General features: G+C 35.4%; 1 protein-coding gene and 5 pseudogenes across 1 annotated transcript; 2 read left to right on the top strand and 4 right to left on the bottom strand.

The window, feature by feature from the left end:
• The first annotated feature begins 7,581 nt into the window (after window positions 1-7,581).
• LOC125594515 lies at window positions 7,582-8,528 on the top strand (annotated as a pseudogene).
• Window positions 8,529-8,583: 55 nt separating this feature from the next.
• On the bottom strand, window positions 8,584-12,740 carry LOC125594523 (dymeclin-like). Its single transcript, XM_048770688.1, has 16 exons — window positions 12,551-12,740; window positions 12,144-12,392; window positions 11,983-12,047; window positions 11,760-11,864; window positions 11,533-11,671; window positions 11,132-11,380; window positions 10,970-11,054; window positions 10,743-10,820; window positions 9,823-9,941; window positions 9,618-9,709; window positions 9,429-9,521; window positions 9,245-9,333; window positions 9,012-9,111; window positions 8,826-8,917; window positions 8,695-8,751; window positions 8,584-8,593 (listed from the first exon to the last, which is right to left on the bottom strand). Exons 1-16 carry the CDS (start codon window positions 12,738-12,740, stop codon window positions 8,584-8,586), a joined length of 1,812 nt encoding a protein of 603 aa, XP_048626645.1.
• Window positions 12,741-13,828: 1,088 nt separating this feature from the next.
• Window positions 13,829-15,863, bottom strand: LOC125594517 (annotated as a pseudogene).
• A 640-nt stretch (window positions 15,864-16,503) lies between these two features.
• Window positions 16,504-19,020, bottom strand: LOC125594522 (annotated as a pseudogene).
• Window positions 19,021-19,993: 973 nt separating this feature from the next.
• Window positions 19,994-24,815, top strand: LOC125594518 (annotated as a pseudogene).
• A 216-nt stretch (window positions 24,816-25,031) lies between these two features.
• On the bottom strand, window positions 25,032-27,298 carry LOC125594519 (annotated as a pseudogene).
• Window positions 27,299-27,305: the final 7 nt, after the last annotated feature.

Here is a 27,305-nt window from a genome sequence, read left to right as displayed (position 1 = left end):
ATATATGGTTTAACCCCTACGAAAATGTTGATTTTTTCGTTAATGCTTTATATATTAAACTTCTACTCTTTAGTTTTAATTAAAAATTTATAACCCGTTATACATTTGTATTAATGTATGCTAAACTCTCTTTCATATTACTTATAGATCGTTCTAAATTTTTAACAATTAATTTAAGAAAACTTCATATAGTGCATAAATCAGTAGATATCTACTATAAAATACCTATTATCTAGAGAAACAGACACAACAAAAGTTCAAATATTCTTTGACCATCATTATATAGTAGTGTAAGATGCAGCTATGCACAAAATAAGATTGTCATTTTTTGTCTTCTATGAGTTAATCCCTTATAAGAATATTAAGTTTTTCGATAATTTCTATATACTGAAGTTTTAAACTCTTTAGTGTTTAGGAGTTATGCCAACATTCAGAATAGATATCATGAGCGTCTAGTGGCAGATTCTCGCAAATTTAATTTTAAAGTATGAAGTTCACAAACAATATATTTAAGTAAATGATAACTACAAGAGACTAATTAGATGCATTCATTACAACAATAAATGCATTTACTTTTATACTCCCTCTGTTTTTAAGTTACATATTTTACATTTTCACATATTTTAATAAAATATATTAAATTTGCATAATTTTTTGTTTATCTTTGTTCCATAATTTTAAGCCAATAAAAATTCAGTAAGTGAAATTAAGTTTTTTGAAATTGTAATTAATAATAAAACATGTTCTGAAAATGTAAAAAATAGATCTTTTTAAAACAACTTTTTTTTAGAATATGTAATATTAATGAACAAAGGGAGTATATGTGTAGAATCAGGTGTGTCTTTAAATGCTCTAAGAAAATAATGAATGTATTATGTATGTAACCTGGTTCATGATAATTAGTTTTGAAGTTAGAATTTTAGTTACATAAACTATCATTTTTTGCCAATAATATAAGCTATCATTTTGGGTCAGAGTTTTGAGTTAATACTAAAATGCATGAAAATGAAGCTTATATATTATTGGCAACAAATGATAGTTTATGTAAACTAAAATTCTAACTTCAAAACAATTATCATGAACCAGGTAACATACATAATACATTAATATTTTCTTAGAGCATTTAAAGACACACTGATTCTACACATATACTCCCTTTGTTCATTAATATTACATATTCTAGAAAAAAAGTTGTTTTAAGATCTATTTTTTACATTTTCAGAACATGTTTATTAATTAATTACAAATTCAAAAAACTTAATTTCACTTACTGAATTTATTGGCTTAAAATTATGGAACAAAGATAACACAAAAAAAATATGCAAATTTAATATATTTATTAAAATATGTGAAAAATGTAAAATATGTAACATTAAAAAACAGAGGGAGTATAAAAAGTAAATGCATTTATTGTTGTAATGAATGCATCTAATTAGTCTTTGTAGTTATCATTTACTTAAATATTGTTTGTGAACTTCATACTTTAAAATTAAATTTGCGAGAATCTGCCACTAGACGCTCATGATATCTATTCTGAATGTTGGCATAACTCCTAAACACTAAAGAGTTTAAACTTCAGTATATAGAAATTATCGAAAAACTTAATATTCTTATAAGGTATTAACTCATAGAAGACAAAAAATGACAATCTTATTTTGTGCATAGCTGCATCTTACACTGGTACTATAATAATGATGGTCAAAGAATATTTGACTTTTGTTGTGTCTGTTTCTCTAGATAATAGGTATTTTATAGTAGATATCTACTGATTTATGCACTATATGAAGTTTTTTAAATTAATTGTTAAAAATTTAGAACGATCTATAAGTAATATGAAAGAGAGTTTAGCATACATTAATACAAATGTATAACGGGTTATAAATTTTTAATTAAAACTAAAGAGTAGAATTTAATATATAAAGCATTTAACGAAAAAATCAACATTTTCGTAGGGTTAAACCAATATATATTTGAGAAAAATTCAAAAATGTAATTTTTTGTTTTAATGCATAGTTTCATCGTGCACTAACATAAGATGCTATTCAAAGAGGTTTAGAACTTTTGTTCTCTCCATTTCTTTAAAATAACGATTTTATAGTGGTTATTCCACCAATTTAGGGAATTTATGAAGTATTACTAAATTAATTGAAAAAATTAAAACGATGTCCATGTACCATGAAAGAGAGTTCAATATACATTAATAAAAATGTAGAATGTGTTTAGAAATTTTAAAACAACACTAAAAATCATAGGCTTCACTATATAGTGCATTTACTGAAAAATTGAATATTTTCGTAGGGGTTAACACATAGATTTTGAAAAAAATTCAAAAATATATAAATACTGTTTAATGCATAGTTTAATCCTTCAATAACATATGCTGAAGGTCAAAGAGATTTGGAACCTTTGTTGTCTCCGTTTTTCTAGCGAATAACGATTTTATAGTCGTTAGTCCATCAATTTAGGGAGTATTACAAAATTTTACTAAATTAATTGACAAAAAACTAAAACGATACCCGTGTACAATGAGAGAGTTTAATATACACTATTACAAATGTAGAATGTGTTTAGAAATTTTAAAACAACACTAAATATCATAGGCTTAGTATATAGCAAAAAACTAAAAATATTTCTTAGGGGTTAACACATAGATTTTGAGAAAAAATTAAAAAATATGAAAATACTGTTTTAATCATAGTTGCATCCTTCACTAATATATGATGAAGGTCAAAGTGGTTTGGAACTTTTGTTGTGTCCGTTTCTCAAGAGAATAGCGATTTTATAGTGATTAGTCCACCAATTTGGAGAGTGTTATGAAGTTTTGCTAATTAATTGAAGTAAAAATTAAAACAATGTCTATGTAGCATGAAAGAGAGTTTATATACATTAATACAAATGTAGAATGTGTTTAGAAATTTTAAAACAACACTAAAGATCATAGGCTTTAGTATATAGAGCATTTACCGAAAAACTAAATATTTCGTAGATTTTGATAAAATTTAAAATATGAAAATATTGTTTTTAATGCATAGTTGCATCCTTCACTAACATATGATGAAAGTCAAAGAGGTTCAGAACCTTTTTTTCTTTGTTTTCTAAAGAATAGCGATTTTATAGTAGTCAATCCACCAATTTAGGAGTGTTATAGAAGTTATAAGTTTTGCTGAATTAATGATAAGAAATTAAAACGATGCTCATGTACCATGAAAAAGAGTTTAATATAAATTAATACAAATGTAGAATGTATTTAAAAATTTTAAAGCAACACTAAAGATCATAGGCTTCAGTATATATAGCATTTACCAAAAATTCAATATTTTCATAGTGGTTAACACATAGATTTTGAAAAAAATTCAAAAATATGAAAAATACTCTTTTAATCCATATTTGGATCCTTCACTAACATATGATGAAGTTCAAAGTGGTTTGAAACTTTTTTTGTCTCCGTTTCTCTATAAAATTGGGATTTTATAGTGGTTATTCCACCAATTTAGGAAGTATTACGAAATTTTACTATATTAATTGACATAAAACTAAAACGATGCCCATGTACAATAAAAAAGAGTTTAAATATATTAATACAAATGTAGAATGTGTTTAGAAATTTTAAAACAACACTAAAGATCATAGACTTCAGTATATATAGCATTTACCGAAAAATTCAATATTTTCGTACGGGTTAACACATAGATTTAGAAAAAAATTCAAAAATATGAAAATACTGTTTTAATGCATAGCTTCATCTTTCAATAACATATGCTGAAGGTCAAAGAGGTTTGGAACTTTGTTGTCTCCGTTTTTCTAGATAATAGCGATTTTATAGTGGTTAGTCCACCAATTTAGGGAGTATTACGAAATTTACTAAATTAATTGACAAAAAATTAAAACGATGCCCGTGTACAATGAAAGAGAGTTCAATATACATTAATACAAATGTACAATATGTTTAAAAATTTTAAAACAACACTAAAGATCATAGGCCTAGTATATAGAACATTTTCCGAAAAACTAAATATTTTCGTAGGGGTTAACACATAGATTTTGAGAAAAATCAAAAATATGAAAATATTGTTTTATTCATAGTTGCATCATTCACTAACATATGATGAAGGTCAAAGTGGCTTGGAACTTTTGTGTCCGTTCTCAAGAGAATAGCGATTTATAGTGAATAGTTCACCAATTTGGGGAGTGTTATAAAGTTTGCTAAATTAATTGAAAAAAATTAAAATGATGTCTACGTAGCATGAACGAGAGTTTAATATATATTAATACAAATGTAGAATGTGTTTAGAAATTTTAAAACAACACTAAAGATCATAGGTTTTAGTATATAGAGTATTTACCGAAAAACTAAATATTTTCGTAGATTTTGAGAAAAATTCAAAAATATAAAATTATTGTTTTAATGCATAGTTGCATCCTTCACTAACATATGATGAAGGTCAAAGAGGTTTGGAACCCTTTTTTCTTTATTTTCTAGAGAATAACGATTTTATAGTGGTTAATCCACCAATTTAGGGAGTGTTATTAAGTTTTGCTAAATTAATTGATAAGAAATTAATACGATACTCATGTACCATGAAATAGAGTTTAATATACATTAATACAAATGAAGAATGTGTTTATAAATTTTAAAACAACACTAAAGATAATAGGCTTCAGTATATATAACATTTACCAAAAAAATCAATATTTTCGTAGGGGTTAACACATAGATGTTGAAAAAAATCAAAAATATTAAAATACTGTTTTAATCCATATTTGGATCCTTCACTAACATATGATGAAGATCAAAGTGGTTTGGAAATTTTGTTGTCTATGTTTCTCTATAAAATAGCGATTTTATAGTGTTTAGTCCACCAATTTAGGGAGTATTACGAAATTTTACTATATTAATTGACATAAAATTAAAACGATGCCCATGTACAATGAAAGAGAGTTTAATATACATTAATACAAATGTAGAATGTGTTTAGAAATTTTAAAATAACACTAAATATCATAGGCTTTAGTATATATAGCATTTACCGTAAAATTCAATATTTCGTAGGGGTTAACACATAGATTTTGAAAAAAATTAAAAAATATGAAAAATTGAAAATACTGTTTTAATGCATAGTTTCATCCTTCAATAACATATGCTGAAGGTCAAAGAGGTTTGGAACATTTGTTGTCTCCGTTTTTCTAGAGAATAGCGATTTTATAGTGGTTAGTCCACCAATTTAGGGATTATTACAAACTTTTACTAAATTAATTGACAAAAAAATAAAAACGATGCCCGTGTACAATGAAAGAGAGTTTAATATACCTAATACAAATGTAGAATGTGTTTAGAAATTTTAAAACAACACTAAAGATCGTTGGCTTAGTATATATAACATTTTCCGAAAAACTAAATATTTCGTAGGGGTTAACACATAGATTTTGAGAAAAATTCAAAAAATATGAAATACTGTTTTATTTATAGTTGCATCATTCACTAACATATGATGAAGGTCAAAGTGGTTTGAAACTTTTGCTGTGTCCGTTTCTCAAGAGAATAGCGATTAGTCCATCAATTTGGGGAGTGTTATGAAGTTTTGCTAACTTAATTGAAAAAAATTAAAACGATGTCTATGTAGTATGAAAGAGAGTTTAATATACATTAATATAAATGTAGAATGTGTTTAGAAATTTTAAGACAACACTAAAGATCATAGCCTTTAGTATATTGAGCATTTACCGAAAAATTAAATCTTCTCGTAGATTTTGAGAAAATTCAAAATATGAAAATATGTTTTAAGGCATAGTTGCATCATTCACTAACATATGATGAAGGTCAAAGATGTTTGGAACCTTTTTTTCTTCGTTTTTTTAGAGAATAGCGATTTTGTAGTGGTTAGTCCACCAATATAGGGAGTGTTATGAAGTTTTGCTAATTTAATTAATAAGAAATTAAAACGATGCTCATGTACCATGAAAGATAGTTTAATATACATTAATACAAATGTAGAATGTGTTTAGATATTTTTAAACAACAATAAAGATCATAGGCTTCAGTATATATAGCATTTACCGAAAAATTTAATATTTCGTAGGGGTTAACACATAGATTTTGAAAAAAATTAAAAAATATGAAAATATTGTTTTAATCCATGTTTGGATCCTTCAATAACATATGATGAATGCCAAAGTGGTTTGGAACTTTTGTTGTCTCCGTTCTCTAAAAATAACAATTTTATAGTGGTTATACCACCAATTTAGGGAGTATTACAAAAGTTTACTATATTAATTGACATAAAATTAAAAAGATGCCCGTGTACAATGTAAGAGAGTTTAATATACATTAATACAAATGTAGAATGTGTTTAGAAATTTTAAACAAAAACTAAAGATCATAGGCTTCAGTATATAGAACATTTTCCGAAAAACTAAATATTTTCGTTGGGGTTAACATACAAATTTTGAAAAAAAAATTCAAAAATATGAAAATAATGTGTTAATGCATATTTGTATCCTTCACAAACATATGATGAAGCTCAAAGTGGTTTGGAACATTTGTTGTCTCCGTTTCTCAAGAAAATAGCAATCAATTTTATAGTGGTTAGTCCACCAATTTAGATAGTGTTATGAAGTTTTGCTAAATTAATTGACAAAAAATTAAAACGATGTCCATTTAGGATGAAAGAGAGTTTAATATATATTATACAATTGTAGAATGTGTTTATAAATTTTAAAAAAACACTAAAAATCATAGACTTTAGTATATAGAGCATTTTCCGAAAAACTAAATATTTTCGTAGATTTTGAGAAAAAATCAAAAATATAAAAATATTGTTTTAATGCATAGTTGCATCATTCACTAACATATGATGAAGGTCAAAGAGGTTTGGAACCTTTGTTGTCTCCGTTTTTCTAGAGAGTAGTGATTTTATAGTGGTTAGTCCACCAATTTAGGGAGTGTTATGAAGTTTTGCTGAATAAATTGATAAGAAATTAAAACGATGCTCATGTACCATGAAAGTGAGTTTAATGTACATTAATACAAATGTAAAATATGTTTAGAAATTTTAAAACAACACTAAAGACCGTTGGCTTCAATATATAGAGCATTTACCGAAGATTAACTTCTATGGGTTAAACACATAGATTTTTAAAAAAATTCAAAAATATGAAAATATTTTTAATGCATATTTGCATCATTCACTAACATATGATGAAGTTCAAAGTAGTTTGGAACTTTGTTGTCTCTGTTTCTCTATAAAATAACGATTTTATAGTGGTTAATCCACCAATTTATGGATTATTACGAAATTTTACTAAATTAATTGACTAAAAATTAAAACGATGCCCGTGTAGTCATGTACAATGAAAGAGAGTTTAATATACATTAATACAAATATAGAATGAATTTAGAAATTTTAAAACATCACTAAAGATTATATGCTTCAATATATAGAACATTACCGAAAAATTAAATATTTTTGTAGGAGGTTTTTAACACATAGATTTTGAGAAAAATTCAAAACTAAATATACGCATGTAAAATCTCACATACTGTATATGGTGGCATATATTTCACGTAAATTATAAAATGCATGCATGTTGTTTAACGAGTTTCATTATATTTACGTTCTCCTCTCCAACCGCTCCTCCGACCGCCGCCTCTCAAAGTATCAACTACTCCACACTATCAGTACCCACAAGGCCACAAAGGAGCTGACGACAACGCCTTCAACAGCGCTTACCATCGCGAAGACACGAACAACAACAACAACAACAACAAAATCGGTGTCTCGCTCTCAAAACGAACATTACCACGCTTGGACCGCTAGTCCTACCAATGTCCGAACAACTTCTAACTTTTGCGACACTCGCGGCTCGAAGAGTGTTAAAGTCAACAGAATCAAGCCTTATGTTTCTGACATCAAGCTAGCTCTCGAGCATTTTTGCATCCACGCAGGAGGAAGAGCGGTGCTCGATGAGATTCAGAAAAATTTGGATCTTTCCGAGTGGCAGATGGAGCCATCGAGGATGACTTTGAACAGGTTTGGGAACACTTCGAGTAGCTCGGTTTGGTATGAGCTTGGTTATAGTGAAGCTAAAGGAAGGATTAATTAAGAGAGGAGGTAAGACTTGGCAGATTGGTTTGGGTCAGGTTTCAAGTGTAATAGTGCGGTTTGTAGAGCTTTGAGAAGTATTGATCCCTCCAAGGAGAAGACTAATAATCCATGGATCGATGAGATTCATGAGTTTCCCGTTACGGTTCCGAGGATATCGTCATCCTCGTCGGAATCTCGATCGGTAAAAGCTTCATGTGTGTTAAAAGGGCATTACGTTCAGACCGAAACGTCATTTGTTATTACACATCAAGAGAGAGTATACTATTAATGTACCGAAAACCTACAATGTTTGAAAAAGTAATTTTTTGGAGAATAATTACGTCAACATTTTATCTTATTTGAACCCTTAACCGTATGAATATATACATACCCCCACCCACCCACCCACATCGGAATGTACTATGGATCGAAGACGATTCTCTGCTCGATCAACTCTTTACTTTCTCTCTTCCCCTTCTTCCACTTCGTCTCTTTCCGTCTTCTATTTGTTCCTGCAAGCAAAAACGCACCGAAGCAGAGGTCATGTCAAAACTTGGATAGGCTAATAAGTTTCATATATTGAATTAACACAATTTGTTTCGATGGTACTTACTTCAACTTGGTGTGGTACTGGAATAAGTTGATGGCGTCCGGATTAAAACTGAATCCGCTGCGAACAATGAGAAAGGTTAAAGAGGAATGAGATGGGTGTTCTTCTTTTATATAGTGATGAAAGAGTGTTACCATCGGGATAAAGCTAGTTGCCAGACGTATGGAATGAAGAACTCTTCTGGGTGACTCTCTTGTTCATACGAGAAGTGTAGTTGAGTAAACATCTGCATTCATAATAGTGAACAATGAGCTTTAAGAATTGTAGTGAAAAGAATACTATATCAGTGACATATGCAAGTGTTAACAGAGTTTGTTTACCTTCATGCCTTCGCCTCGCCAAGACCGACAATTGTCGATGATGAACTGAAGAACTTTCTGCACTGACCATTCTCGATCCGATCTTTGAGTGTCCATGCGGCTATTGAAAAAGTCTAACACCTAAATAGATAAAATGATAATTTGGTTAAGCAAGTGAGAGACAGATGGATCAATCAGATACTCTGTTCTATCTAAAGTTATAAAGAATTTAAAGCTTATGGGTTTGTTTGTACGGTGTAAAATTTTCGACTAGCTCATGAAATCGCGGATGATTCTTGAAAGGTTGGAACACTTCCTGCCGATGCATGATTGCATAGACAATCTGCATAAACCAGAAACAGAAACTGATTCAGAGAATGTAGTATGGAAAAAGAACATATGATTCATGCTGCTAAGTAAAAAAATTGACATTGTGACCTCGGGATTCCTAGGCAACGCGTACGTCAAAATTGCATTTAATATATCAAGGACAAGTCTCAAGAAATCAGTAAAGATTTGCAACTCTGCTGCCTGCAAGTTGGCAAAAATACAATTTACAAATATAAACCACAAGGATAACAATGATTCACTGCAATGTATTGTGTGCCTGAACTAACTATGCCTTACCAGATCTTCTGAAACGCTATCATCCTCTCCTGACAAGCTTATTTTGATACTTTGCAGCTTATCACCTGTCAAGTCTGATAACTGTGTTATACCTGTTAATTAAAAAATCATGGTCAGTTCTAAAGGATCCATGATGAGCATCGTTCTGTACAAGACGAATATATAAAATATGAAAAGTCATAAGGACGAGGAATTAGTTGCATACTTTCGAGAAAGCATGTAGAAGAGACTGACAAGCCTCTGTGAAGCATATGCACTAAGATGATGGGCATGAGGTGCCATGTTAGCCAAGGTTGCAAGGCATGTGGTCTGCAGATACACATCCTGTAAACCCCCAAGAAACAAAAATTTGTCACAACATGCACCACAATCCAAATTTCCAAACAAATGGCCTTCTATACATAATGCATAACACCACCAAGCCTAAACGGAAAGTAATTTATATCTTCGGTGCTCATTTTATGATGCATCTCCAAATAAGTTGCAGGTTCCAGTTTGATACATGCCTATCAACTTGATCACACTCTTATAAGGTTTGAACCTACCCGAACGGTTAAACAATTAAGTACAAATTGAAACAGTTGTCGTTGCTAATACATGAATGTAAAGCTATACCCGCAGTTTAGAAAGGTTGTGCTGCACTGTTCTGATGAGAATAATGACCATTAAGGAAACAAGAGAGACGTCTGATGAAGGAGATGCTCCTTGTACCATGGAACGCTAGGAAGTATCTATTCAAATGAAACGTGATCAGAAAGATACGAAGTTGAGAAATATCATTCCAATCCTACAACAGATAACAACACATACCATCTTGTGAATGCTTGAGTTAAATGATGAATCCTGGCTAAGTATGAGAAGTACAATTAGCATCATGTATATTTGATTGGATGATGTTCTCCTCGAAGCGTTTATACAGCGTTTCCAGAATGGGCATCAACTGTCCATCAAAATACATATTTTTATACCATAGATCACTAATATGAAACCACAAGGACTTTACTTCAACACATGAAACAATATCGAAGTATGAATTTCTACTTTTGAGGATAATGGAACAAAATAAATGAAACAGAAAAATACTGGAGTTTATGAATCATACCATAGTATCCTATCAGTTCGCACCAAACATACTCCTTGAAGTAGGAGTTCCCTTGCAACAATGAGTAGAGGAGCAAGACAGCTCCCTCATCAGACAAACACCTATATTGCCAGATTGCGTTATTACCCATTAGCAAAGAACTTATTGAATAAAGACTTCTTATACAGGATAAATCTCTATGAAAACAACAGGTTACAGTAGAGAAAAACCTCAAGAAAATACAATTTTTTAAGAAGAGAATACAACTTACATGCAAAGAGTATCAAATAACGAAGCAAATGGTATCCGAACATGTGGACCAGAGTAGGCATTTCCCTCCAAATCTGAGCGGTCAACTGCAACCAAGGTAACAGTTTAGACATACACATGTGACTCACCCTAGTCAGAAGATGAAGAACAAAAAAAAACTCACATTCTACATCTCTAGCATTTGCCAGAGCCTTGGTAAAAGTATTGCCAGAGGAAAATACATGAACTTTAGAGACTGATTCTGAAGTAGCACTGTCATCACTTTTATCCGTCATGGACTCATCACTCAAGATCGACTTCTGGTAGTGAATGAGGATAAGCAAAACATGAAGGCTGGACTCTGCTAGTGGATATTTAGATCCGTCACCAGTATTATTTACAAGATAGTTCAAAGGCAAGAGCACAAATGTCGCTGCATGTGCAAAAGAAAAGTGTTCATGAATATATATAATGATTCAAAATCTAAGCAGGAAAACATAATGAACGGAAAGGCAGTAGTAGAAAAGGGTCAACGTGGACGAGAATAAGACAAACATAATGAAATGAAGTAACACGAACACCTACCAGCTGCAGAACCAACTCTTTCCAAGATGCCTGGTGAATCTCCATCAGAATATAAATAGGTTTTTGCATTCGGAGTATGGTTTCGGGAAATATAATTAAGTAGCAACCTTCTCACAGCCATACAAACTATAGACTTTTCCTAAAAATGATGAAGCAAAAGAAAGAACGTAAATTGGTAGGGGCCCAAAACCTATGCAAACGATGGGAAAAACTAATGAAGATGTTACCTGAGCCATTGCTGCATCAAGAAAAGGGTTGGCATCTTTTGGTCCAGGTGATGGTCCGGAGAGAAGCTGAGTCGACATTGCAACAACCATGAAGTTGAGAAGTTCCTGATGTAGAACATACGAGTTGGGACTTGCCAAATAAATGATGAAAATCAGGAGAATGGGACATTTGATACGTAAATTGATCATCATTATAAATAATAATAGAATAAGTATGGCATACCTCACTTCGGTTGATCCAATGAAGCTCAACAAAACTACGCATGACAAAATTCTGGATATCTTGATCTGCCATTACCATTAATACACTCTCAATAAGCCATCTGAATCCAGTTAAAGAGTTGCCTTAATGCTGTAAAGAGAGCTAATAAAGAGAATAATTACCCATTACAAAGCCATGAGGAACAGGCTCAGATTCGTCGAGAGAGAGATGCAACTCCTCACTTTTGCCATTCTCAATCAAATGCTTCAAAAAGAGGGATGAAATATAGGTTGCGTTAAGAGCTTTCTTATAGAGAGAAGAGTGAGCATCATCATCATCATCATCAGAAGAAGCTTGGAGAAGCTCTTGCAAACACCACGACAGATGAATCAATAGTTTCGCCAGGTGCCTAGTGTTTCCATTGCTCTGTGCTGCACGACAACAAAGACAAAAAAAAATGATAATCAAACTTAAGATTATCACTAAGGCCGTCATTAACATCCAATTCGTTTGCGCATAGTCTCATCCTTTCTAATCCTAACTAACCAATCACACTCTAACACTAGAGTTTCAACAGATTTTGACTAACCGAAGAGTTGACAGGCTTGGTGAACGCGATCACGGGGCCACCGAGATCTCAAGGGAAGCTCAAGCAGCTTGTTCCAGACATCAGACGCCAAGGGAAACGATTTCTCCCCGACGAAAGTCGCAATGAGGTACTCCTCCACCGAAACATCGTCACCACCGGTACTTCGCGGCGTCGAAGCCGCACCTCCCATGTCTCGCCGAGTCAATAATCGATCGCGTACTCTGAGTCGGTTCCGATAAGAGGTTAAGAGATGAACAATGCAAAGATTATGCTCTGGATCTAAGTCTCGGAGAAATTGGAGATCAAATTGAAAGCGAGATGCGAAAGGGTTTAGGAGAGAGAGAGAGAGAGAGAGAGTGACGCGTTTATTTATTATTTTGTTTTCTAATCTCCTTCATTACCAGGTTTTCACCACTTTGAATATCCGAAAGCATTTATATATTAGTGGATGGATTTTTCAATATTCAAATTATTTATTTATTCAAATAATAATGTCTTATCGTTTCTTTTCTTTTATTCATTATGAAAATTTCCAATGGAAATGCTTTTTTACCAAACAGATTTTAATTTTCTATTTTAAGAGAAGAAATGTTTAAATGTGTTTGCCTGATTCCGAAAGCTACATTCTAGGACGTGCTACCAAATCAATTCCCACCAAATCCTCATTAATATTTGATTCAATACTTTATGGGTTCATGCGTACGTATGAGGGCACAAGTGTTTTTCCATATAGATAGATGATTTAATAACGAGAAAATTTCAAAATATTGATGTTTTTTGTTCTTAAAACATGACTAAATTTATTCGGTTGTTACAAAAAATATAATTATTGTTTTACTAGTCTAAAAATAAGAGAGGATTAGATAATGGGTTTGGGATAATTCAAATGAAATGGAGTCAAATTGATAGCTACCCTGTCGGTTGTCGTCGGTGGAGTGGAGTGTGGCCGAATCCTCTATTTTCACAAATCTCAGACCAGCTATTTACTTTATTGGGCTCTTATCTCTCAAACAAACTAATCTGGGCTAACTAATTTAATTTGTTGGGCTACATAGGGCCATTAGTGAAAAATATTGTTCATGGTAGCTTTCACAAGAATCAAGCATTTCTACCTAAAACTTAACAAACCATACGGTTGTGTTGATGTCAATGATGAATATTGGACGTTAACATGGATTTTCACACTTCAAGACATAAAACAAAAAGCTCTTAAACAAGAAACAACACAGGTGGGTGGTTGTCTGAGTAGCACAAACACACAAGAACTCCTTTTTTTTCTTCAGTATTGATCAAAAACTGGATAGAGAGTAGAGAATCAAACTGCAATAAAACAATGCACTACGAGCTCTTCGATACTTCCTTGAAGATGCGAGGGAGAATCTCATGTGCACCGATATCTAGAGCTTGAGGATCCCTGAAATCAAACCCCCAAATCAGTTCAAAACTATTTAACCTCTGGAGTTAAGTTACAAAAGCTTGTGTGAAGTGAAGTCATGGTACTTGATAGAATTCACAAAGCTCATTGCAAAACCAAGAAGAGGATAAGTGTGTGTGAGAGAGAGAAAGAACCTGCATAAGGTTTGCCCCTTTTCTTTCGAGCTAGGAATGAACCAAACATTTCGAATAGACGGAGATTCAAACTGAACAAAGATTCCATCGTTTTGTCCGAGCTTCCACTTCCTTGAGCCTTGACCTTTCCACACCTGGGAGCCACAAGATTTAATCATCACTATCAGTCCATAATATTAAACAGACTTTAGCGAGCAAGAAAAAGAGACAGATTTGATTCACCTGTGGGGGTAGGATATGCTACTTTTTGATGTCACTAAGCAAGCAGCTTTGGAAAAGGACTCTTCAGCGTATTGCCTCAGATACGTAAAGCAGTTACTGTGTGTGTGTGGAGACTCAAAAGCCTGTCAAGGAACAGATAGTGTTAGCAGACAGACAAGAAGAGCTCGTGTTGTTTTTTTTCTTTCTCTCATGCCCTTCTTTAATACCTTATCGATGTTGACTGCTGGTGCGAACTTATCGGTTTGTGTTTTCTCTTTGTCAAGAAGGAAATAGACTCTAGTATCCACTTTAGATGTCTCGTGCCACGCTTTCACAGCTGTTTCCATGGTCTCGACAAGAAAAGAGAACATCTCTTTCCAACCCTCTTCAGCTCCATAGTTTGCAGACTGCAAGTGTATGAGAGACAATTCAGAAGCAGGGAGAAAGGTTTTCAATGATTTTTTCAAGAGAAAACAAACCAATTCAGATTTAAAGCTGTCAAGATGCTTGGCCATGTTGACATTAGACCTCAAACTCTCGAGTTCTTGAGCTCTCTGTTTCTCCTTCTGCAGCTGACCGAGCCTCTTGATCTTCCTTGAAACTTCTGCGCTCTGTGGGTTGTACTGTAGAGCCATTTCAAACGCAGCCAAGGCCTGTCGCAATCATCAAAGCGATTTAAATATTTATGATTACAGCTTTTGTAATCAAAAGGAAAAGAAACAAGAGAAAAAGGTTTACATCATCATATTTCTCCATGGCTTCAAGCACAGAGCCTTTCCTGAAGTAGCCCTGAAAAAAAAGATAGATTCGTAAAATCCACTTGTTAGAACTACAAAATGATATTACAGAAACAGAGGAGCAACAATCTCTTCTTGTCTGAATATATTACCTTCTCCCATTGAGGGTTGAGTTTGATGGTTGTCTCAGCATCAGCCAAGGCTTTGCTAAGCTTAACTAGACTCAAGAAGGCAGCAGCTCGGTTACTGCACCACCGGGTAAAGAAAAAAGTTCAACAACATTTTAAAATCTGCTCAGCGATCTAATCTGAGCAACATTTCACATAACCTTAATAAAGACCTCAACTTTAATATTACAAATCACAATTGAGCTTCTGAATATAAGCGAAACGTTAAACAATCTTCTTAAGGTCTAACATGTCACAAGAGAATAAAAAAAATCAGATCTTTTAAGAACTAAGCTCAGATTGAAGGAAACCAATCAGAGTTCAACATTAAGATTCGCAAATATGGAGGAAGTTATCATTTTGATCGAAACTCAATAGGAATCGTAAAACTGTTAGAACAAAGAAAAGACAATAAAAGTATAATCTAGGGAACACGTGCCTGTAAAGAGTAGCGTTAGAAGGATCGAGCTTGATGGCCTGAGTGTAGAGAGCTGCGGCTTTAAGATAGTTCCCAGCTTTGAAAAACTCGTTCCCTTTCTCTTTCAGAGACTTCTCAGCATCTCCACATTATTAGACCCTGATTCCTCACTCACTCTCTCAGCCATCACTGTTCGAGAACAGCCAAAGAAGATGAATCGAAGAGAAATCTGGTGATTTTTTTCTTCTGAATCTGCTTTTCTAATAGGGTTTATAGAGTGGAGAAGCCAAAAAAATAAAAAATAAAAAAAAATTCATCTGATTTAACCGAACAAACCAATCCGGTCTACAAGGGTTGGTCCACAAATTGAACCATGCTCTATATTTTTTGTTAATTAAAAAAAATTGGGTAATTGCACCCAGTAAAAACATGATAACAAAAATTAATAAGTGGGTGTTATTGGTTTATATATTGTTTATTGATTTAAAAATCCATATAGTATTTATAAATCCAAGTAAAATATACAAATCCAGAGGTTTTCCCTCGGATTTGAGTCTTTGTATTTTTAACAGAAAAATCCTAGCAAATCCAAGCAAATCCATTCAAATTCATTATAAGAATCAAATATATTAGTAAATCCGTGCGATTAAATAACACTTGATTTGATATAGAATTTATGAATCATTAAACCAATAACACATGATTTTAATACATATTTGAAAATCATAGAACCAATAACACTAGATTTAGTTCAGATTTTCAAATCCATAAAAATACAACAACCAATAATCCCTACTAAGAAAAAAAAAACACACACAGAAACAGAGTAAACTAATAGGTACTCTTTCAAAAAATCCCCACATGAACAAGAAAGAGTTTTATTATCTTTTTGAGGGTTAAATAAAAAATTTCAAGCTCAGAAAGGTGAGGGAGGCACTTCAATGGTGGTTCCAGCTTGAATCTGACCCCAACCAATCAAACGCCAATGCTTTTCCACACGCCTGCTCAGTGCCACTTTCTCTCCTTTGCTCGTGCAAACAGGAGCAGTGAGTTGCAGCTTAGCCAGATCGTTCTTTACTCCTACAACTTTGGCTCCAGTCGACATGGAACCAATGTTGAGCATCAGAATCTCTCCCTTCGTTAGCTTTGTCACTTTCCCTTGTTTCTCCGATCCCTTATTCTCACTCCCAACAGTCTCCGTAGAAGAAAGAAGTTCACCTAACAAGAGTTTTTTTAAGAGAAGGCTTTAAGACTATGAAGTATTACATTTAGAGTTTGTTGTTTATACCTCGAGTTCAACAAAGACATCAGGAAGGGAGCCTATTTCACCAAGGACTTGACCAACCAAACGATCAGCACGAGTAAGAGTTGGGTCCATCGTTGTTCCTACTCCAATTAGACCTCCAGGCACTGCGTACTGAAGCTCGTTCTGCTCCGCGTATAGTGAAATAATGCGGGAGTATATTGGTGTACATTTCGGGTTGCCACGCTCGTCTTTCACAACGATTCCAGGTCGGATCTCAATTAACTGGTTCACTTTCAAAACACCCTACAAAAAAATATAAAAAGTAGTTAGAGACACAATGGGATATACTGACACAAGCAAGTTGTAGTTGAGGATTAAGAGAGAGAGATACCCGTAGGATACTTCCACCTGCAACTCCACCTTTAATCTCATCAACCTCAAACCCGGGCTTGTTGACATCAAAAGACCGAATCACTATCATATTTGGCGGTGAAATGAAATTCCTCTTGGGGATTGGGATCTTCTTGACAATGTACTCGCATACAACATCGATGTTGTATTTCAGTTGGGCTGATACAGGGACTATTGGGGCCCCATCTGCGACAGTGTTCTGCAAACATGATGTGATAAAATATTAGTACCGAATCCCCCAAACTCTATTCCTTAGCCGATGCAACAAGAGATAAGAAACTCGAACCATTATAAATTTCTGAATGGCCTCGTGCTGGTTAATGGCAACGTTCTCTTGTATAAGATCAATCTTGTTCTGAAGGATTATGATATGCTTGAGCTGCATAATTTCGACAGCGGCGAGATGTTCGGATGTTTGTGGTTGCGGACAGCTTTCATTTGCAGCGATGAGAAGCAGTGCACCGTCCATGATGGCTGCTCCGTTGAGCATAGTCGCCATGAGAATATCGTGTCCCTGAAGAATAGAACAAGAAGATCATCATCAACCCTCGCCTCTCTAAATCCTCCACCCAATAAGTCTCGAGACCAAAAAACATCCGTAAGATGCAATAAAACAAACAGATCATTGCATAGGATAATAATGGTTATACCATAGTTTGAAAAAAAAAAAACACTTGAAGAAGAATTAAGAGAACCATAAAGCTCATCATACCGGGCAATCAACGAATGACACGTGCCTCAGTAGTTTCATCTTGGAGTTCTCAATCCAGGGACATCACAAAGTGGGTTGTCTTCCTTTCCACTTCCATATGCCCTAGAATAACAGATGCATTGTTAAGACCCTCCAACACAACACAACCTTATTATTCGATGACTATTGCAAGCCAAAAACTCACTTGTAGCACATCGGTCTGGGACATTTCTCATCTTCACATTTGTAAATCTTGGCATTTGCATATCCAAGCTTAATAGTGATATTACGCTCCAGTTCATTCTTAAAACGGACAGTCTGCACAAGTACAGAAAATAATACAAATGCTACATGTGAGTCCTCCATGCTGCCTAATCAATCAACTGCTCTAGTAACAAAATATAGCACAGATTCAAATCACTCATGGTTAATGAACTGTTACCAAAGTGAAAAAGGCATAGTAAAATTACCTGCACACCAGATATAGCTTTCACGACAGTGGACTTTCCATGAGCGACGTGTCCAATGGTTCCTGAGACAGAACATTATATATGCCTTTAGATTCAACTATTGTCAGTTTGTCACAATGGTTAGCTTCTTTGACATCAACAGAAGTTACCTATGTTGATAGTAGCCTGGCGAGAAATGACTTCAGGAGACAGAGGATGAAGCACAGTTACATCCAATTTACTAAGATCCTGCTCCGCCAAACCCTTGTTCCGCGACATTGTGACTGCTCCTGCTTAAAACGAGAACCAATCAGAAGAACCCTATGAGTAGTTAATCAGAAGCCCCTAACGCGAACTGGCTGTGAGAGGGCGTGCAAACTACACGAAGACAAGTCCCCCCCTAGAAGAAATTAGAGTTAACCATAGATTGCATAATCTAAGTTCCGTTACCTAAATATCAAAACCAATTGGATCCCTACTGATCTATGTGGAGTTTCTACAGCAGAACGAAAGAGAGGAAGGAATCTTTCCAATTAATTTCTCCAAAGAAGATGGAAACAAACCTGAATGACGCAAAGAGAGTGAGAAAAAGCGGCGCAGCTAGAGGAAGAACAGAAGATGGTGGAGCTCAAGGTTTTTATCCCAGACTCCTTTTTTTATCATTTCTAGCATATATAATTATTTTTCTAATTTATTTTGAAATATCAATATTTTTCATAATGCCTCTGTAAGATATATTTATTACCAACTAACATTATAATAACTTTCATTGCTATTACATCCGCAAAATTTAACCATTATGAACTTTTAGATGTTATATACTTATGTTCAATCGTTCGTAGACTATGGATCAATCAATCGTTAACGACAACTTTGTGTCAGTGCCGTGGATCATGGTCTATATAAAGGTTTGTGTAACACTGAGACAGGAAAACAAGTAATGATAGATAAACCCAATCCAGAGGTTCACCGAGAACCCGGAGATCGGAGAATCAAAGCCTAGAAGACGACCACGAAGGAAGAAGGATCATCCCGAAGAACAGAGATTCAATGGTGAATGATGATGAACATGATGATAGAGAGAGTTAGGGTTTAAGAAGATTGTTTTAATGTTTGATTGATTATTCCCAAATGATAAACATTTACATATAATGTTTACTAAACCAAAGCTAAACCAGAAAGCTAAACCAAAATGCATAAATGAAATATCCAAACCGGAATTAACCATAATTCCTGTCACAAACACTTGATAGGTTTGGTTTTACTTACAAATTGTATTTCTTAAATAAGAAATTCACACGATGTGTAACCATTTTAAAATTATTTGTATTTGCTAGATTTTTATCGTTTAATCCAGTTGTTCAATCGTGTAACTTTGTATGTATCCAGAGAATATCGTTTTGTACGTTTTAGCCACTTAACAATACTAAGGTATTCATTTCAAACATTAGAAAATATAGGGGTATTATTTAAAAAACAGAAATATGTGTCTAGATAATCAAAGAGCTGGGCAAAAAAAAAACGTTTATTACCAGACCTTCCTCAGACAAGGAGGCATCCTGTCTTTTCCCTTTAGGTTTTTTTTCTTCATCGCGCTTCATCGATAAATCAAACCCCCATCGCCACAGGGCACGAGCCGCCGGCGAGGAAAATTCTGAAAATTTAGATCGGGGATTTGGGCGTCGCTTTCCACAAAGATCTCAGATTTCGCATCTAATGGATTCGAATGTCACATAGATAATTCACATGAATTTCGAAATGACAGAATCCATCTGGTCACACGATCAACCTCCTCCTCCTCCGCCGCTGGTTCCTTCACCAAAACCAGTGGCTCGCCAAAGGTCAGAGCTTTCTTTATTATTATGGAATTGAAGTAGAACCCTTTCTCTGCATCGGAATTATGGATACTTCGGACGACTTAGAGATCCAGAGCTTAGATCAGCTACTTACAAGGCTTATATAGGAATATTCAGATTATGCAATTATTTTTAGAGGAGACAGATCTTATGTAGTATCAGATTTGGCACTATAGATGAATCATGATTAGTCTCTCAGCATTTTAAACGGTAGTTTTGCTTGGAAATGAATCTTGAACTAGATAAATTTATTCTTTTAGCTTCTGATCTGGTTGGATCTGGTTTGAGTATATGATTGTTTTCAGGTCTAGGAGCGTCTTCAGGTTGCTGGTTCAGAGAGAGATTTCACCTAAAACAAAGTCTGTGCCACGGAAACGATGGGGCGTTAGGCGATGTGATACTTCTGATTCACCCTGCGGAACCAGTAGCGAAACTGTGAGCGAGCAGAGACATAATCTTATTTCATGGTACCTTGCTTTCATCGTCTATTCAAGCTTTCTTTATCGCAAAAGTGAAGATTAGTTTATGTTGATTACTTTTTTTGTATGTAGGGTTGAGGCAGAGTCATTGCAGCATTTATCTGCTGACTACTGTCCTCTTGTGCCTCCTCCAAGGTCAACTATTGCAGCAGCTTTAGTTCTGATGGAAGAACTCTTGCTTCTACTCAGTAAGTATTATTTGTTGTACTACTATGAATCTTTTCCAGATTTGCTAATGAGATTTACTATATCTTGTAGTGGTGACCACACTGTTAAGATGATTGATTGTGAGACTGGAAAATGCTTAAAAGTTCTGAGCGGCCATCGGAGGACACCCTGGGTGGTGAGTTAGAGACTTCTATCTTATTTAATTTATGACTACACATGGTTACTAGGTAGAGCTGTACTTGACCATAACTATATTACCTAATTGAAATGAATTTTGGTGGCTCTATTGTCTTGTCACTGCCTCATTGGTTATGTAGGTCTGGATGATAGGTGTCAACTTTTCTATCTTTTTTGCAATGATTTAAGTTTCTGTAGACTACTGCTTTAGTATCTAATGTAATTGAGTTCCTGCAGGTCAGATTCCACCCACGCCACTCAGAAATAGTTGCTAGTGGAAGTTTAGATCATGAGGTGCGCTTGTGGAATGCAATAACTTCCGAGTGTATTAGATCTCATGATTTCTGTAAGTGCTAAGCATTTTGTTTTTTTTCTTTTTTGTTTTTTTTTTGTTGCATATAATCAGCTAACGTCCTCTTATTCTTTTCCCTAAACAGATCGACCTATTGCTTCCATAGCTTTCCACGCTGAAGGTGATATACTTGCCGTTGCATCTGGTCATAAGGTATTTTATTGCCTTTTAATCTGCTCTAAAGGTCTCTTAAAGTTTGATTAATTATTTTTTCTTTTGAAGTTGCACATATGGCATTACAATAAGACAGGGGAGGACGCAACACCAGCGATTGTCTTGAAGACGAGGCGTTCCCTGAGAGCTGTACACTTTCATCCACATGGGGTTCCTCTTCTCTTGACTGCAGAGGTGAGAGCTAACATATTGAGGATTGTGTCATTGTTCTTCTGCCACTTTGTGGGCTTACTCTTTTAACTACAAAATGGCAGGTGACTGACATTGATTCATCAGATTCCGCAATGACTAGAGCAACATCTCCAGGCTATTTGCGATATCCACCTCCTGCTATTTTCTTCACCAACACGCAGAGTGGTGGCAGTCATACCAGTATGGCAGCGGAGCTGCCACTTGTGCCATTACCGTACTTGCTTTTGCCTTCATACTCTCCTGATGATCCAAGAATCCAAGAATCCAATATTCTACTGCTGCTACTGGTCCAAGGAGTGCGCAATTAAGGTTTCAGAGTAATCAGAGTTCAGTAGAACACGGCGGCAGCAGAACAATGTCTACTCCTCCTCCTCTTCCCTTGGCTGTTTCCGGTGATCTTGTCCCAGAAACTCCCAAGCTAGAGCTAGAACTTCGACCACTGCCGTTGATGCTATGGATATAGATGAAGCACAACCTGTTGGAGGAGGAAATAGAATTCCAAGGCAAGTGTCAAGTCAATCAGATTTACTTGAGTTTGGACAGTTTCAGCAATTGTTTCACTCAAGAGACAGAGTTTCGTGGGAGGTACCTTTTCTACAAGGGTGGTTGATGGCTCAAAGCCAGGCTGGTGTTCTTCCCACTGGTAGTAGTGGCACAGCTCCTCCTCATACAGGTTCTTCTTCAGCATCTCACTCATCCACAGCCAGTCTAGAGGCTGCGTGGCGTCACTAGAAATTCCTGGTGGTGTTAACTTATATGGGGTTTCTGCAAGAGACCGAGCCCGCTTCGCAGGATCTGGTTTAGCGGGAGGTCTTGCCTCTCGTAACGCGCAACAGGAAGCTGGAACTGATGCTCAGCCTGTGGTAAACAGACTCCCCTCTGAACTGGCTTCTTCGATTGCTGCTGCAGAGTTGCCTTGTACTGTCAAACTTAGAGTGTGGGCACATGACATCAAAGACCCATGTGCAATACTAAGGTCCGACAAGTGCCGATTAACAATACATCACGCTGTTCTTTGCAGGTACATTTTCTCCTTAATATACTCATGATGCTAAATAATATTTAATTTTTATTACATTATGTGGTTTATCTTTGCAGTGAGATGGGAGCCCATTTTTCGCCATGTGGGAGATATTTAGCAGCTTGTGTTGCATGTGTTATTCCTCATGCTGAGGCAGACCCTGGTTTGCAAACTCTGGTCCAACAAGATTCAGGGCTTGCAACTTCCCCTACTCGGCATCCAGTCACAGCACACCAAGTGATGTATGAACTTCGTGTGTATTCTCTCGAAAAGGAAACGTAAGTGTTATTACATTTTCTCAATTTTTGAAAGGGAATATAACAGGAAACTAACGATGGAGTGTCTTTATGCATGTCTTACAGATTTGGTTCAGTACTTGTGTCACGGGCAATTAGGGCTGCACATTGCTTGACCTCTATCCAGGTTAGTCACCTGTAGGAATAGTTTGATTGGTATATATTTTTTTAGAGATAAGTCTCCGTTGCAGTTTTTTTTTGTGCCCTTCTTCTTCATGGTTTAGTAATTGGTCTTTGTTCTCTTCATTGTTATGCCTAGATGGTTCTGTAATTAAGGCATTCTTTATCTGTTCTTTGTTTTTTTGCATGCATGGCGTTGATTTGATCCATAAAATAAAATGCATCCACAGTGAGGAAGTGAGAAATGTCCATTTCTTATAGTACACAGTATCTTGTGAAATATTCTATTAATCAGCCTCCTGACTGTGTTAAACTATGGCATCAACTAACATAACATGTAAAATACCATAGGCCCCAAGTCTCACCCAAAACTCCACTGTTTTCGTTAAGTACGTAAATGATCCTGTAGGTCCATGAGATTCTCACCACTAATCAATAGGCTAAAGTTGTTCACTGATTAGTATTATTGTGATGAAGTACTTGACAATTAGAATTTTCCGTACAGTTCTCTCCGAACTCCGAGCACATATTGCTTGCATATGGACGGCGTCATGGTTCTCTTTGAAGAGCATTGTGAGTGATGGAGAAACAACATCACACTTTTTCACAGTGTTGGAGGTAACATTTATGCTCAACTAGTTATGAAGATCCTATATTATACTACATAAACTTTGAAATAATCATTTACAAATTTGCTCTCTTTTTTCTCTTGCTTTAGATTTATAGAGTTGCAGACATGGAACTGGTGAGAATACTTCCAAGCTCAGAGGATGAAGTTAATGTCGCTTGCTTTCATCCTTCTCCTGGAGGAGGTCTTGTCTATGGGACAAAGGTTAGTGATCCAATATTGTGCATCTTTTTTTCCTCAATTAGACAATCTACTTAAAAGACTTATTAAATACTTTCACAGGAGGGGAAGCTTAGGATCTTCCGGTACAACACAGCTGCTGCGTCCAACCTCACTGCACCAAACAGCTCACCTGAGGAGAACCTGGCCGAGGTAGAATTATTGAGAAGGTTGATCTTGTTGAAGTAATAATATGTTGAATTAACATATGATTATTTCGATTCTCATCCTTCAAAAAATATGAACAACAGGTGCAGACTTATGCATTAGAATGCTAGGCAGAGGGGCTCTCAACTGTTATATACATACACACAGACGGATCTTGCATCGTGGGCTTATTCACCTTCTTCTGTTTCTTCGGTTGCTGGCTCTGCTTTATAGTCTTCTCGGTGTGCGGCTAGAGAATCTGAGAAGCTTTTCACAAGCTTGATGTCATCTTTCTTGTACTGCGGAAGGTCTCTAGTTCGGATGATGGCCTTCTCAGTTTGCGACCTTTACTATAAAAAAAAGTTCGAAGCATGTTTCTTAAATCAGTTATTTGAAAAGACTGCAGAAAAAAATGTGAAAAAGAAAAAAAAAAATGTTGTGTTTGTTTTTGTAGCTTTGTAACTAAGTCTGTAACGACGTTTCTTCCTTTTGTAAGATTATCTTTACATCGTTTTTTCTCCTTTATCTAGAAAATGTTTGATTTTCATCAAGACGTTTATAACAACATTTTACAGTTTGAAGGGTGTAATTTACCCATAAAGGCTAGTTCGCGGGACATTACTTCCAGAAGGAGACATGTTAATATGGGGAAATATAGCAAAAAAAAGATCAAATGCTGACTTTGTTTGCTAAACCGCACTAACCGGCCCATCAATTCAAACTTGTCTCTTACAATCTGTATCATAAACGGCGGAAATCCAAGCAACTTGAAAGTAAAACTAATGTCACTGATCGAGAATAGAGACACGTAAAAACATCAAGACGAGTCATACACTAAACTTGAGTAGCTAAAGAGAAAATGGCTAAGGACAAGCAACACCAACAGACTCAGTAGTAAGTGTTGTAGTAAGCTTGAGGAGGAGCAGCAGCGGGTTGCTGGACCGGGGCAGCCAATGGTGCTGTAGCTGCAGCTGGGTATGCCTGAAGTTTTCACAAATAAATAATCATTTCATTAGTTGATCAAATTAAACAATTCTAAGTTAGCCAACTTTTAGCTTAATCACTCTTTAAACATAATCGGTTACCTGAGGAGGATATGCCCCATAAGCAGCGGCTTGTGGCACGGGTGTTGGTGCTTGTGGAGCAGCATAGCCAGCGGGATAGCCACCATATGCACCATACGCAGCCTAACGTGAATAATGAAAACGTTAATAAGAGTAAAAGCTAAGCAATGATGTAAACGAGTTGGTTTTCAATTACCTGTTGCTGGCCATAAGCAGGGTTCCACTGCTGTGGTTGTGCAGGAGTGCTTGTGGTTGTGGCCAAGCTTGAGGCTGTGCAGCATAACCACCGGACCATTGAGCCGGTGCATTTGGATATGCATTGGACACTGGCTGAGCAGGCGCAGTTTCATTGTACGTTTTGGCCAGTTTCGTCCTATCTGAAGAGAGAAACTCATCTGCGCTACGCTTTTTCAACTCTGACCTGCTCCTGTGAGGTAAAAAGAGCTTACAATGTCGATCTTCCGCCTTTTAATGGACTCAACATCTCCGAAAAGACCCAGGAACTGCCAAATCCATACACACATTTCATATTAAAAACAATAATTTAGATACTGAGAAGACTTAAGTTTAGAAGAACAGATTGGTCTCCGTTACCTCTATATATATCAATGAAAGCTCTTCTCTCTCTGTGGAACTTGCAGTGTTCTGGGTGTCTACATTTGGCTTTATCAAATTCTCAATGAGTGGGTCGAGGTATTCAATCTTCCTTGGTGGTGGCAGAATGGTCTCGAAAAAGATCAGTGCTTCCATGAAATGCTTTGACGGCTGCACGTGGTCAAGTGCTTCAACTATAATCTTCCTAGCCTTCTCAGCGTCACGTAAAACCTGAAAGTATCATCGAAAAAAAAGAAAGAAGCCAAACCTGTTAATACTCTTTCAAAAAGCTTAACAAAAGGTGTTCGGTTTTATAAAGTTAGTAGACATACCAAGTATGAAAACCTTGAATACTGCGCATACAGCAGCGGCAGTAATATGGAGTTATCTTTGCCTTTTTCAACAGCAATCACTTGCTCATACACAGAGAAAGCATCATCCACATTTCCCTACGAATAAGATTAGGAGACGAGTAAAGGAAAATTAGAGTGGTGATAATAACCTAAGCTAGTTCTTCAGTTACTACTTGTTCATGAAAACTTACTAGTCGTTGTTCCATGTTCGCATGTTTAATTACTGCTTCAAGAAGCCCGGGAGAAATTTCAGAATGCAGTAATTGGAATGCAGCTCTAGCACCAGCTATATCCCCATTCTGCTCTTTTAATCGAGCAGCAAAAAGGTGGATTTCTGGTTGTCTCTGCCACAGAAAAGAAAGCAAATAAATAACCAAGAACGCCAATATATTAATTTTTCTACAAAGCCAATCAAAAGTAATGAGATGAGATCATGTTTCATACCTTGACAAAGACTTGAGTTGCTCGAGTAAGGGCGTTGTCTGCAAGGTCCATACTTCCACTTGATCCCATGCTTAATACATAACGAATCCAGTATTCTGGGTAGTTTGCGCACGCTACGAGACATCTTTCATAGAGCTTGACCACCTGTTGGAAAATAATCTATGTAAAGCATACATGATGATCACTGCTAAAAACCAAAAATATGTAACATAGAAAGAGCAAACACTCCACAAGTAGAACAGAGAATGACAGATAGATTGTTATGAAGACCCCTTCATTAATAACGTTGGTACTTTCAAAAACAGCGATAACTCACGTACCATAAAAACTATTGACAATTGAGAGTGTCAAAATCTTCTACTTAGCCTTAAAGTTACCAAATATAGGCACATGCTTTGATCCAATGGAAACCCAATAAAGCATATGATGCACCAAATACTACTTAACTGTAGGTCGATAATATTACAGAGGTGCGGACTATAATCTACACTAAAAGTATGGATATTCACATATAAGAGAGTTAAGAACTTAAGTACCTTATTGAAGTCTCCATCGCTTCTTATGAAGTCCAGATAATTATGC

The sequence above is a fragment of the Brassica napus genome (genome assembly GCF_020379485.1).
Source record: "Brassica napus cultivar Da-Ae chromosome A8 unlocalized genomic scaffold, Da-Ae chrA08_Random_8, whole genome shotgun sequence".
In the NCBI taxonomy this organism is placed as follows: domain Eukaryota; kingdom Viridiplantae; phylum Streptophyta; class Magnoliopsida; order Brassicales; family Brassicaceae; genus Brassica; species Brassica napus.
The sequence above is the reverse complement of the archived record's forward strand: the minus strand, read 5'-3'. Positions and strand labels throughout refer to the sequence as shown.

What these genes read in the sequence shown, in the direction of transcription:
- LOC125594523 (XM_048770688.1), bottom strand. Translation starts at nt 12,740, where the DNA reads ATGGGAGGTGCGGCTTCGACGCCGCGAAGTACCGGTGGTGACGATGTT. An exon ending in CCAAGCCTGTCAACTCTTCG is followed by an intron (nt 12,393 to 12,550) that starts GTTAGTCAAAAT and finishes GTTGTCGTGCAG; the next exon opens with CACAGAGCAATGGAAACACT. An exon ending in ATAGCGTTTCAGAAGATCTG is followed by an intron (nt 9,522 to 9,617) that starts GTAAGGCATAGT and finishes GCCAACTTGCAG; the next exon opens with GCAGCAGAGTTGCAAATCTT.